This window comes from Neopsephotus bourkii, unplaced genomic scaffold (genome assembly GCF_033783945.1).
Source record: "Neopsephotus bourkii isolate Nb327-2 ecotype Australia unplaced genomic scaffold, CSIRO-AGI_Nbou_v1 NB_882, whole genome shotgun sequence".
In the NCBI taxonomy this organism is placed as follows: Eukaryota; Metazoa; Chordata; class Aves; order Psittaciformes; family Psittacidae; genus Neopsephotus; species Neopsephotus bourkii.
Window position 1 is genome coordinate 1,370,608 of NW_026901376.1, and position 13,573 is coordinate 1,384,180.

At 47.0% G+C, this 13,573-nt stretch overlaps 1 protein-coding gene and 1 long non-coding RNA gene across 8 annotated transcripts in view; one reads left to right on the top strand and one right to left on the bottom strand.

Annotated features, from left to right (window-relative positions):
* The window catches only part of MAD1L1 (mitotic arrest deficient 1 like 1), a 372,249-nt gene that overhangs the window by 241,375 nt on the left and 117,301 nt on the right, over positions 1-13,573 (top strand). For all 7 annotated transcript variants that reach the window (XR_009726062.1, XM_061357021.1, XM_061357019.1 and 4 more), the window contains one exon: positions 6,519-6,726. Coding sequence is in view for 6 of the 7 variants with exons in the window: in XM_061357021.1 (XP_061213005.1) it covers positions 6,519-6,726 (208 nt within the window). In the remaining variant the exon portion in view is untranslated. The remainder of the gene's footprint in view (positions 1-6,518; positions 6,727-13,573) is intronic.
* LOC133214256 (uncharacterized) lies at positions 6,650-7,637 on the bottom strand. The gene is made up of 3 exons (XR_009726064.1): positions 7,540-7,637; positions 7,293-7,345; positions 6,650-6,788 (listed from the first exon to the last, which is right to left on the bottom strand). It is a non-coding gene; the product is annotated as an uncharacterized LOC133214256 (long non-coding RNA).

Sequence of the window (13,573 nt, forward strand, 5' to 3'; positions counted from 1 at the left end):
TACATGTTTCTATAATATAAACCAGCAGCACTAATATTTTAGCTGTAGGGAGAAATGTACTGGTTTGATGTGTGCTGTGTAGAATAAAGAGAAAGCTACTGCCCCTAGCCCCAGTATGTGAGTGGCATAGCAAATATGTTAGTGATCTCCCAGAAATGCTAAATGAGATGGATTCAGCCACAGCCTTCATCTCACAGTGAGCTTTTAAGAGAATCTCCTGTCTCAGTTTAGCTACAGACTGACGTGCTCAGGAGCCTTGGTGAGTCCTGAAAATAAGACTTGAGTCTTAGTGCTGAGGTTTAGAGCATGATTTTTCAAGGAGATGTGTTATATAAAAGGAGAGGATAAATGGACTGAAAGAGCTATAATAGCCAGAGCAATGCAGCTTCATGGCAGGGCTTTATAGAAAGGCCAGAGAGGTGTTTTAAAGGAGTAAATAACCTGCAAAATAAACAGCCTAGTGCAGTGTGGGTTAAAGCAGCCCTGGCAAGAAGGCAGCAGCAGGCTCCAGGTTTGCATGGCTTTCCTCCACACTCAGATCCTTCTGCTGCCTCATGCCTTGCGTGAGTGCCTGCTGTGATGGTGCAGGATGGAGCTGCACCAAGGAGAACTGATCCCTGCCTGACCTTGGTGCTGCAGCCAGTGAGGGAGACGGGGCCAGAGCTTCATGGCTTGTCAGAAATACCGTGGTGCATGATTGTGCAGCTCTGATTTTCAGGGCATCACTTGCCAGCCAGTGTAAACCCCTCAAAAACTTTGGGGTTGAATCTCTCCCCTTGAAAAGCAAACACAAGAGTGAGGAGCGCCCTAACCTGTCTGGGAGACTTCTGACACGCAAGTAGCACAAGGATTTAGATAGCTGGATGCAGAAACAGGCTTGTAAATGCCAGTGTGTTGCTGGGGAGAATATATCTAATAAGCTGTCTTCATTCTCCCTCTGTTCAACATCTCCAGGATGCTGCTTGTGGTCCCAGTCCTTCAATTCTCTCCTAAATTTCTCGTGGCCAAGGCTGTCAGTGGGATTATTTCTTTTCTTGGTCCTAATGTCCTGTCTGTCAGGTCCAGGTTGCTTGTCTCAACCTTCCCATGGAAATGAGGTCACAAAAGCCCATTGCTGTGGGATTGCAGAATAGCACTGGCCCTCAGGATGTTCCTTAAGGTCTCCTGAGTACCACAAGGCATGGGCAGTATGAGAATGTGCATTACCTGCTTGGTATATGGCTGAGGGCTGGAAGACCATGTACTCTGACCGTGGGGAATGCAGACAGCTAGGCAGGGTATCCAACATTTCCATGCCTGACTTTCCCAAGTTCTCTGGAGTGAGCTACCTGGCTGGACCAGGGCAGCCCATTAGGGGTCCCTGTGTCTTCCTGTGTTCAGGGGTGCCTCCCACCCCTTCTTGACCCGGGACATATACAGATATGCACTCCCTTTGTTTCTAACTTGTACTTACACCATGAAGTAGTGACTGCCTCTTCCACCAACATGGGCACGAGTGGTTAAACTGATTTCTCCCAGTTTTTCATAACGTAGTGATTTCTTAGTGTAGTTAGGAGAAACAACTGTACCCCCACTCCCACCCCCTTTTTTTTGCCTTTGGGAAACACAGCAGTGAGAGCATCTGCTGGTTTCTAGGCACATTCCATACCAGTTCTTATTGAACACAACTAGATGCATCATGCCAAATTGGTTATAATCAGAAATTAAAGCTGGCCACTCCCAGCCCCTCTGATCTCTGAGGACTGGCTGCATCACAAGGAGGGGGTTTGATTTTGTGCCAGATGTCTATACTTGAAACACAACAACCTGCATCTCTGCGGGTGAGGGCACCTCTTCCTGCTGCTTGCTGCCTGGCTAACTAGAAAGTGAGGTTTTAAAGGAGAATTTCAGTATGGTTCCAGGAGAGCACTGGAACACTTGTGAGATGTGGCAAACATTGCATGTGAACATCAAAAAGCACCCAGCTGTCCTTATCCACTGTCCATTCAGCCCGTAAGAGCATCTCTGGCCACAGTGATGGAAGATCTCTTTTCGGAGAGTCCACACACTCCAGAGCCCTCTCAAAGCAGCCAGAGATGCTGGAGAATGCACCCCTGCCCTCCCTTGGCAGGATTCAGTTGTGGAGCTGTTGTCAATGAATCTGCCAAACCCATGTTTGAACCAGTGCTGTGTCTGCTGTCAGGCAGTTCCCTCCCACTGTAGGCAGAGGTGCTTTATCCAGTGTGGACAGAGTGTTTTCCGTGAAAGGTGTTGGGAATGGGATCTTCCTGGGGTCTCTCACCAGCAATGACCAACAGGTCAGGATGCAGTTGCTCAGCCTCTGCTTTGATTTGCATGAAAAAACCAACCCACATAAAGTTCTAGCACATCCTTAATGAAAATGAAATGATAAAATTGGGATAATACCCACCTCCTGCTGCTCTTGATGGTTAATTAATGTTTACAAATCACTTTAGGTCCTGAGATTTAATTGAAGGCAAAATATTAGCATGTACAATACCTTTTTCTGCAGGCGGTGCTGTTGGGTTTCACTGGGCACAGTGCCGTGGAAGCCAGCATTAGCACAAGCTTTACTGCTTCTGTGCTCGTGAGGCTTCCTGTGGTTTGTATGGAAATTGTCTCTCTGAAATCATAAATGTAACATCAGTGTTTTCCTCTCGCTTTGAGAGAGTATTAATTTGCTAGCTTAGGATTTGACTGACTATTTAAACTGCTATAAATAAAACTCACCTCTGAGAAGAAAGCATCAAATTCACATTTACTATGTGCTCACTTGCTTGGGATGAGCTGATACAACTTGCTAATGACTCTACCATTGGATGTTGTTGGCTTGTAGTAAATTAGGCTAGTACTGGGTGTCCTGCTGCAATTGAAGGGTGTATCTGTGTGCTCATTATAATCTCCTGCTATCAAGAGATGTAAAATGCAGCTATAAACTTTCATTTCTGGAGGTAAATTTAACTGTGGAGGTGGCAGCAAGGGAGCAAGCTCTGCTGAGTGGGGGTTTTGGTGGTGGTTTTTGGCTGGTTTCTTTTTTATGAAGAGTAGCAAGAGAATGAGAAGCAATACTGGGTTTGGCTGGCTTCAGCTGCTGGAATAAAACACTATCACTGCATAAATGTTCCGTTTTCTGCTGTAACACTTTCTGTCTTCACACAAAGAGTGGCACAGGTTAGAATTATAGAATCACAGAATAGTTAGGGTTGGAAGGGACCCTAAGATCATCAAGTTCCAACCCCCCTGCCATGGGCAGGGACACCTCACACTAAACCATGGCACCCAAGGCTCTGTCCAACCTGGCCTTGAACACTGCCAGGGATGGAGCATTCACAACCTCCCTGGGCAACCCATTCCAGTGCCTCACCACCCTTACAATAAAGAATTTCCTCCTTATATCCAATCTAAACTTCCCCTGTTTAAGTTTTAACCCATTACCCCTTGTCCTATCACTACAGTCCCTAATGAAGAGTCCCTCCCCAGCATCCCTATAGGCCCCCTTCAGATACTGGAAGGCTGCTATGAGGTCTCCACGCAGCCTTCTCCAGGCTGAACAGCCCCAACTTTCTCAGCCTATCTTCATACAGGAGGTGCTCCAGTCTCCGATCATCCTTGTGGCCTCCTCTGGACTTGTTCCAACAGATCCATGTCCTTTTTATGTTGAGGACACCAGAACTGCACACAATACTCCAAGTGAGGTCTCACAAGAGCAGAATAAAGGGGCAGGATCACCTCGTTTGACCTCCTGGTCACACTCCTTTTGATGCAGCCCAGGATACGGTTGGCTTTCTGGGCTGCAAGCGCACACTGAAGCCAACTCATGTTCATTTTCTCATTGACCAACACCCCCAAGTCCTTCTCCACAGGGCTGCTCTGAATCTCTTCTCTGCCCTGCCTGTAGCTGTGCCTGGGATTGCTCCGACCCAGGTGTAGGACCTTGCACTTGGCATGGTTAAACTTCATGATGTTGGCATCAGCGCACCTCACAAGCGTGTCAGGGTCCCTCTGGATGGCATTCCTTCCCTCCAGCTTATCAACCGAACCACACAGCTTGGTGTCATCGGCAAAGTTGCTGAGGGCGCACTCAATCCCACTGTCCATGTCAGCAAGAAAGATGTTAAACAAGACCGGTCCCAACACCGATCCCTGAGGGACACCACTCGTTACTGGTCTCCAGCTGGACATTGAGCCATTGACCACAACTCTTTGTGTGCAGCCATCCAGCCAGTTCTTTATCCACCGAGTGGTCCATCCATCAAATTGATGTCTCTCCAATTTAGAGACAAGGATGTCGTGTGGGACAGTGTCGAACGCTTTACACAAGTCCAGGTAGATGACATCAGCTGCTCTACCTTTGTCCATCAGTTCTGTAGCCCCATCATAGAAGGCCACCAAATTGGTCAGGCAGGATTTCCCCTTACTGAAGCCATGCTGGCTGTCACCAAGCACCTTGTTGTTTTTCATGTGCCTTAGCATGCCTTCCAGGAGAATCTGCTCCAAGATTTTGCCAGGCCCAGAGGTGAGACTGACTGGTCTGTAATTCCTCGGGTCATCCGTTTTCCCCTTCTTGAAAATGGGGGTTATATTTCCCTTTTTCCAGTTGTCGGGAACTTCACCTGACTGCCATGATTTCTCAAATATGATGGCCAGCAGCTTAGCAACTTCATTTGCCAGCTCCTTCAGGACCCGCAGATGGATTTCATCAGGACCCATGGACGATGGTCTCGAACCAGATCCTCTCCTACAGTGGGCTTAGGGTCTTCATTCTCACAGTCCCTGTGTCTGCCTTCCAGGAGTTGGGTGGTGCGCTCAGAGCCTTTGCCAGTGAAGACTGAGGCAAAGAAGTCATTCAGAATCTCAGCCTTCTCCAAATTCAGGGTAGCCAGTTCACCTGACAGCTTCCTGAGGGGGCCTACGTTGTCTCTAGTCTGTCTTTTATTCTGTACATACATATAGAATCCCTTCCTGTTATCCTTAACATTCCTAGCCAAGTTTAATTCTAACTGGACCTTAGCTTCTCTAGCTTCCTGGACAACATCCCTGTACCCTTCCCAGGCCGCCTGTCCTTGCTTTCACCTTTTATAAGCCTTTTCTTTTCCTTGAAGTTTCCTCAGCAGCTCCTTATCCATCCAAGGAGGTCTCCTGGCCTTCCTGCTGCACTTCCTTCTAGTTGGGATGCAACACTCCTAAGCTTGTAGCAGGTGATCCTTGAAGACCAACCAAGAGTCTTGGGCCCCCCTGCCCTCTAGGGGTATATTCCCTGGAACCTTACTAAGCAGGTTCCTGAAGAGGCCAAAGTCTGCTCTCCTGCAGTCCAGGGCAGTGAGCTTGCTGCACGGTCTTCTCACTGTCCTGAGGATCTCAAATTTGACCATCTTGTGATCACTGCATCCAAGGCTGCCCTGCAGTGCCACATTTCCAACGAGCCCTTCCCTGTTGGTGAGCACAAGGTCAAGCATGGCACCTCTCCTTTTCGGCTCTTCTAGTACTTGCAGAAGGAAGTTGTCTTCCACACAGTCGAGGAACCTTCTGGATTGCTTGTGCCGGGCCGTACCATCATTCCAACAGACGTCAGGGTGGTTGAAGTCCCCCATGAGAACAGGGGCCTGTGAGCGTGAGGCTGTTCCTATCTGTCTGTAGGGTGCTTCATCCACAGAGTCCTCTTGATCTGTAACAGATCCTCTTGTATGTAACAGATCCCCACAATAATGTCTCCCATCGCTGTTTTCCCTTTAAACCTGACCCACAAACTCTCTGTTAACTGCTCACCTGTCCCCAGACAGGGTTCCGTACTTTCCAGCCTATCCCTAACATAAAGGGCAACTCCCCCTCCGCGCCTGCCAGGCCTGTCTTTTCTAAAGAGTCTGTAACCTTCCATTCCAGCACTCCAGTCATAGGAGCCATCCCACAGTGATTCTGTGATGCCTGTTGTATCATACCCCCGTAGACGTGCACACATCTCTAATTCCTCTTGTTTGTTTCCCATGCTATGGGCATTTGTATAAAGGCATCTGAGCCGAGCTCCAAATGAAGCCGGCTCATTGCCTGGAGCAGCCGGAGTATCTCTACATTGCTCCGAGCATTCATTATAGGTGCTGGCAACTGATTGGGTGTGTTGGGATGGAATGTTGCCCCCCGCCCCCAACACATCTAGTTTAAAGCCTCCTTGACCAGTCTGGCAAGCCTCCTACCAAAACCACTCCTCATCATACCAGATCCACCAGCCCCCAGTGGACCTGGCCCACTAACGTGGGTCCTGTGTTCAAGACACCCAAACCCCTGACTATGACACCACCCTTCTAACCATTTATTAACCTGACCAATCCTCCCAGCCTTTTTGAGGTCCTCCCCTGTATCCTGGAGAGCTGACTAAAAGACAGTCTGAGCTCCAGACCCCCTAAGCACCTCTCCCAGGGCTCTGTAGTCCTTCTTTATGTTCTCCAGGCTACTGCTACCTAAATATCTACTGCTATCTGGTTGGGCCAGTTACTCAATCTGCTTCTGTTGTTTCTGCCACGCAGGGTGACTATGACCCCAGCAAAACCAAAGTTATTCATTTCAGCATGAATCCAGCAAGCTTGGCCATGCAGCAGCGCAAGGAGGAGCACCAGCAGCTCCAGGAGGCATATGAAAGGCTGAAGGAGACGGTGAGGGTGCTTGAAGAAGGTGGTTCCATCCCTGAGAATCTGGAAGGACTTGGGAGTTTACAGTCATCACAAGAAATTGCAGGTAGGCTGCTGGCTTCTGGTTGTGAAGATGCACTTATTCATGCATACTGCCAAAGGAGCTGTCTGCAAAAGCAGATGGAGACATTGCAGACAGTGTGCTTGATGGAACAGTTATAAGGGAAATGAATAAATACTGGGTTGATGCAGGAGAGAGTAAATGTGGTGGCAATCCTGTGGCAGTTTGCTATAGAGGGTAGGTGGTAAGGATAAATAATGATAATTCATATCATTTGCTCATGATAAATGAAATGCCAGTGCAACAGCCTTCATAGCCTGGTCCTGCTGATGGAGTAAAGGGAAATATTGCCTTCCTTTCAGGGCTGGTTTAGCCTTTGAGGTAGTACAGACAGCAGGAAATAACTTTCATAGCTGCAGGGAAGCAAGTGGTTGAACTCTTTTCAGACCTGGCTTAAAACAAATTAATATTGTTTATCAGTGTATATGTGCCCCATTAATCACAGCTACATTCAATACTCCATGAAAGTAGAGTACATCTTTCACTGAGCTAAATACATGGCACAGAATCTGTGGCTCTCCTCCAGTATATTCTGTCTTCCCTTCACATACCTGAATGAGACTTTTTACCCCAAAGTCAGCACCTCCAGACATGCTCTCAGACTCTGTAAATCAAGGTAAGGATATCAAGAGAACGTGACCCATCACCCCTCTGTGCGGGGACCAGGCAGACTTGAGTCATGCTGCAGAGCCCAAGAGATCTTCCTGCTGTGACTCTTCCACATGTACCTTGCCCTCAAAACGGTTTTGTTAGAAAAGATTAAAAATAAAGAGAGCCAAATGTCTGTGTGGAGCTAACCTGTGCTGTTTCTGCAGCATGTACACAGTCAGTGGCCAGAGGTCAGGATCCTCCTCTGATGGGGCCAGGAGGGCAGAGCTCCACTCAAAGGAGACTTGGGATCCACAAAAGGCAGAGCCCTGGTTTAAGGAATATACACAGAAGAAGGTATCTTTCACTGTTACAACATCAAAATTCTCTGCAAGTAGCTTGCCTTACCCATTGCTCAAACAATGGTACTTTATTACTGCTAAGGATGGGTTTGTTCCAGCATCTCTCAGTGGATTATGGTGCTATATAGCCTTAAAATACTATGGTGAGAAGTGTAGATGGGGTGGTTTATAAAGTGAAGAGCTGTTTGGATGTTAGAGGTGTGATGACAGTTTGTCACTGTTGTTAGTGGATGCTCTAACAAGTGCATAAGCATTAAGCACTTCACATACATGTAAGGAAGACTGTCCATAGGAGCTTCCAGTCTGAGACCCCACGGAGACTGGAGCAGTTCTTGGGGGAGGTTCTTGCATTGCAAGTTGAATTTGACATGCACTGCTTTTTAAATTACAGCAGATGCTGCTGCCTAATGCCCTTGTCTGTTGTTATGCCCTGAAGTACCTGGCACTTCTAATGAACGCTGCAGATCCACAGGGCTGACAGTGCCCCTCGAGCTCAGGGTCAGGGAGGAGAGCGCTGGTCAGGGAGGATGCAGAGGTGAAGTCAGCTCTGTGTCTCTGCTGCTGAGGAATGAACCTCTGGGGTATCATCCACAGTAATTAGAGCATTTCATCTGGGGGAATGCATTTCTCACGTGTGCCTCCTGTGATTTGTTATTCAGAATTATTATTCTGCTGCCTTTCACGCAGTTGCTTTTAGTTGTTTGTGAGGTGCTGCTGTGCTGGGATGTTACCAGGTTTCTCATTAGCTCATAAGGGATGCATTTTTAAAGCTGTTTTCTCTTCTGCCTTTGATTCTGACAGGAAAACAAACAGCTCACTGAGTTCCAGGGTGTTCTATCCTCTCATATATGTGATGCTGTTCGTTTCCTTTTGCCCCAGTCCCATGCTACATCATTCTGACCTCTGGTCACTGACTCGAATGGGAGAGATCAGCTGCAGAGCCTAGTGGAGTGGGAAATGCTTCAGTGTCATTTATCAAAGTCACAGGAGGGCACTTTACATTCTTGGAGTGCCTGTGAGTGCATATGGAAGTGATTCATGTAAACAAAACAGGAAAAAGAGCTGGGAGTGAAGCGTGGATGAGCCCTACGAGCCCTTTGAGACCAGGGCATATGTATAGTAGGGACCAGGGCATATGTATAGTAAGCCAGGCTATATGGAAAGATTTTGAGGTTTTTTCTTGTATTTTGTGTACTTTTGTACATCACTGTCATGCACAGGGAACATTGCCATAAACAGTCTTAAACCCTCCTTTCTGCTGGGGGAGCGTTCATCAGTATGGTCGGAGGATGAAGACCATGTATATCAGGGTGTGCAGGATGCTGAGGACATTATGGCACTGACTGCAAGGTTAACAGTGTTGAATTAGCCAGACGAAAGCCAGATGTGCTGGGCAGGGCAGAGCTCCTGGTGTGTTAGGGGAGAGCTCATCAAGTGTACCATGCAAGCTGCATCTGTTTTTGCATTGACTCTATCCTGCTTAACTCATGCAGCATCTGCAGTGTGGATGCCACAGCTGTTCCTGTGGTTTAAGACCATGGATTTGCATGGCCAGAAAAATTCCACTGTCTTCTCCCTCTGGATAAGAAATGGAAGATCCAGCTTTCACTGTTTTCTTAGGATCTCAACAGCTCTGCCCACAGGAATGGCTGCCATATGCTTTCCATTTTAGTGTATTTCCAAGGTGTGAAGTGGGGAGCATGTGGCAGAAACTCCCTCTACTCTGTTTGTCACTGTGCAATTGACTGCCTTGGGGAGGCAGGTTTATTGTGTATAATGAGGGAGCAGGTTCCAGTGAGGTTTGTGGAGCTGTTTCTGTGCAAAAATAACAAGAATTGGAATTTTTCTTGCACCCCTTTCTGTCAGCTGCAATACCCATATGTCTGTTTATCCATTTCATTTGTATGACACATGCAAGAGGCAAATTCAGTTCCCTGAGCTTCTGAGATGGGAGGTCTCTTGTGTCAGAGTGGAATAGGATGAAGGGGGGCTGAGGGCACAGTAGGAAGAGTATGGATAAAAGCTGGGAAGACAACAAAGGTCATATGTAAGTTTGCATTTTGCCTTTTGACTATAAAGGTAAATGTAAGCTTTTACTGTCCTATTTTGCCATATAGCCTGAAGGGCTTTTTGGCAGAGGTGAGGGATTTGGGTGGCCTCTAGCCAGTCAGGTTTGCTGTGTTCAAGAAGCTTATGTGATCTGCAGCAATGATGCTTAAGGTTCAGAGAATTAGACCAACCAAAGAAAAGCATTAAGGACAATGATGTTGATGGTTTTGATACTGATGTGTTGGCCAGCGTTAAATTCATTGGACTGGAATGCAGCATGTTTTTTCTGATCATGGTTCAGACTCCTGGATAGGTAACAGGGAAATTATTACTGTGGACGTTAAAGCTCATTAAATGTGACTCTATTAAAAATCAAGGTTATGCTGGACTTTAAATCTCTTTGAGCATAACCGCTGGCGGCTGCAGCACATCCTGGCAACGTGCCACATAATTCAGTGGTCCTTTCCTCTCACTGATGCTGTAATAGTCTCTGTTAAAGCAGGTACCAGGGTTATTGCAGAGCAGAGGTTTGAATGATGTGAGCTGTAACAACATGCCCTCCTTTTGCCAAGCAGAAACTTGCACATGGGGTTTTGTGGTGTTGATGGGGCAGATTTGTGGCAGCCTCAGTACAGGAATGGGCTGTGGCTTCATCAGTGCTTTGTGCCTCTCCCTGTGGCTGCCCAGGTCTGGGTTGTGTATGAGCAGGGTGCTCTAAAGTCAGGCTGCCATCTGTGGAGAGCCTCCGAGTCTCTGGAACAGGGACACAGATTGTAACAGCTTTGGAAAGGTATCACTGCCCAGATTGGGAATCTGTTCCAGTTCTGCATTTCTCTTCCCTGTACTCTTCACATACACACCACCACTCTCCCTCCTCTGTATTCAGGCTGCATCTTGTGCTTTTTCCCTTCCAGCTCCGTAGCTTTTCCAGGTTTTCTCTGTTTCTCTCCAGGCCATTTCTGTTTACATCTCCCGTTCTTGTCTTGTATGGTCCTTGTAGACCTCTAGATTTTTCTTTTCTGGCACTGCTAGAGATGGAGTTCAGTCTTAGTTGCAAGCAAATAGGTAGGTGACAGCTCATAGGGAGCTGACAGAAGTAATGATGTGTGTATTGTGGCTAAGCGTAGGTAGAAATGAGAATGCTTCAGGTGATGATTATTTCCATTTGTCTTCTCATCTTAAATATAGTGTATTTGAAGAGAGGAACGGGTGACCCATGGAAGCTGGTTCCTGACTAAAGAACTCTAATGCAGATTCCATGAGCTCTCATGATTTATTGCTATCCCATAGGCACAGTGGAGCGTTCCCTTCTTTCAGGCAGCCTCTCCCCATGAGCAAGAGGAAAAGTGCTTTTAATATTCTTTCTGTTGGGAGACAGGCTGGCACCCCTACCAGGGAGGAAGATGGGGAAATCAACGCTGATTTCAACCATCTGTGGAGAAATTTTGGAAGTGAACTATTTCCCTGAACGTAATCCCACCAAAAAGGAAAACTATTGATCCATCTCAGTGTGTTCTTTTTCCCTTGTTAGGGCCAAGTAGGAAAAGGGGGTCCTTGCTGAAGGTCTGGGGAATCTCGTTGTAGGGCAGGTGTTTGACCCCAACAGGGATGCTACGTCTGGTCAGCAGAGGCTGTCTCCAGCATCGCTGCCATGTCAGGGCCTTGTAAAAATGTAATTAATTGGAATTAAATGGGGTAATGAATTAATATTAAAATAATATAATCTTGTTGGAATGACAAGGCAGAGATGGTAAAATTTGTCACTGTCCTGGTATGCTTGTGCTTCTGGTGAATGTGTTTCTGAGTACAGAAGGCGACAAAAAAGGAGCAGATGGAGTTTAGAAGTTGCTGTTCTCCATCCACAGTTGGCTGAGCTGTTGGTGCTTGGAAGCCTTGGTGCTTCCTACCATCTGTGTATAGGAAATCCACACATGATGAGGGCTGCACCTGCAAACAGAACCTCAGTCCACCTGATGAAGGATTTTTGTGTGACCTTAGTTGCTGGTAGATGCACTCATGGAAGCACAGCATCCGTCTCTCACCTTATGCCCGTGACTCCCAGCATCTTCCTGGTCAAACAAGGTTGGGCCAGGTGAATGCGTAGAGGGCAGCTCTTCTTCAGTCATGTAATGCCTCCTCCTAAAGCATGGGAAGGATTCATTAGGTGACACTTCTTTCCATGATGTTTAATGTGCCAAGTCTCCTGCAGTTTGTCTAAAGGAATTGCCATCCTTCTGAAGAGGCACAGAGTGAAGGATGAGGGAATTTGCTGCCTTCAAATGTTAAGGGACGTTTGGTAAGAACAGGATGTTGGCCTTTGTGCCCTGGCTGATTTCAATAAAGTAATTGCTTTCTGCATATCCCAATTTCCTCTGAAGTTTATAAGAGCTTGTCTTTGCCTCTGGTGTTTCGCTGTGCACTGATGAAGTTCTGTCCTCTCTCACTCCAGTGCTGGCCACATGTTCTTGATGGGGGACGAAATCATTCCTTACTGCTACCTGGATCAGAAATGTTGAATAGGTTTAATGTGCAAAGCACAAAGGGTATGGAAAATAGCACACAGCATGAGGGTTATTTAGCACCAGTCCTCAGGAGCTGCTTTACCTGAGCTGCTGGGAGCCTGCCTGCCTTCCCGTGCTGACTCTGCAGCTGAAGAGCAGAGCCTCCCTGGGGCAATGCCTCACCTCCCTGCTAGTTATCATTATTGGCTTTATGCTGCTAGTTTCTCTACTGCAAGACATTTAGACCAGTCTGGGACCCAGTATATTAAGACTGGGAATAAGCTGGTAGTTTAAATAGAGCTTACTCTCATTTCCTTCCTTATCATCCATATCCCTTTGTCCCAGCCCAGCGCTGCAAGGTGGGGTTACTAAATAAACCAGTTTTCCTAAAAGGCTATAACCAAGTTGGGACCTCCTGTGCTTCAGTACTGACAGTGTTCCAGTAGTTGGTGGGAAAAGTCTGTAATACCCTTTTACTTTACAATGGTGTCAATAGGTTTGGGCAGTCTAGACACAGGGGGAAAATGCCTTGAAGTCTTCGTGTGTTCTGATTCAGCACCAGTGTGGCCTTTGATGGTAAATGCTTTGCACTACTGAAGTCAGCACAGCCACCTATAAAGAACCAGGTTTCCTGTCTTGAATAAAAGTGTAGTACCTCAAGAAGGCTGAAAGAAGTGCTTAAAAGTTAAAAAAGATTGCTTTTATCATACATAACGCTTGTCATCCAGATAGATTCCCAAGTGTTTTTGGAGATAGCACAGCTATGAAGTCATGCAGCACTGAATACATTGAAAACAGTGTGCCCTGCCTGTGGCAGCATGCCATGAATCCATTAAACACCCAGAGACTTGCCCCCGAGCAAACTTAATCTGTGTGCTGTGAGCAGGCAGGACAGGAACGGGCAGACAGCAGTCACTGACCGAACAAACCCCTGAGGAGGCAGCTTCTTGTGAAACAGGGATGTGAGGTGTCAGTGAGACACTGCCAGGACTTCCAGACTCTTGTCTGCTGTCCAGGGAGCCAGGGGTTTGTAATAAATCCTGTAACATAGTTCTGTCGTAGCTACTGAATGTGTAAAACTTGGTGTCAGTCAAAGGTTACAGTCCAGACTGTATTTAGCCTTCACAAAGAGCAGAAGAGCTGAGGGCTTTCTTCCTGTCCCCTCTTTTCCACTCAGTTCACGTGTGGAGTTACTGGGGGCCTGCGTATTCCTGCTTTTGTAAGAGGCAGCCTGTGAACCTGCATAATGCTTCCATAGCTCCATCGATTCCTACGAGGGCTTTTATTTAATGCATCTCCTACCCTCTTTCTAGGCACTGTGTAGAAGTTGAT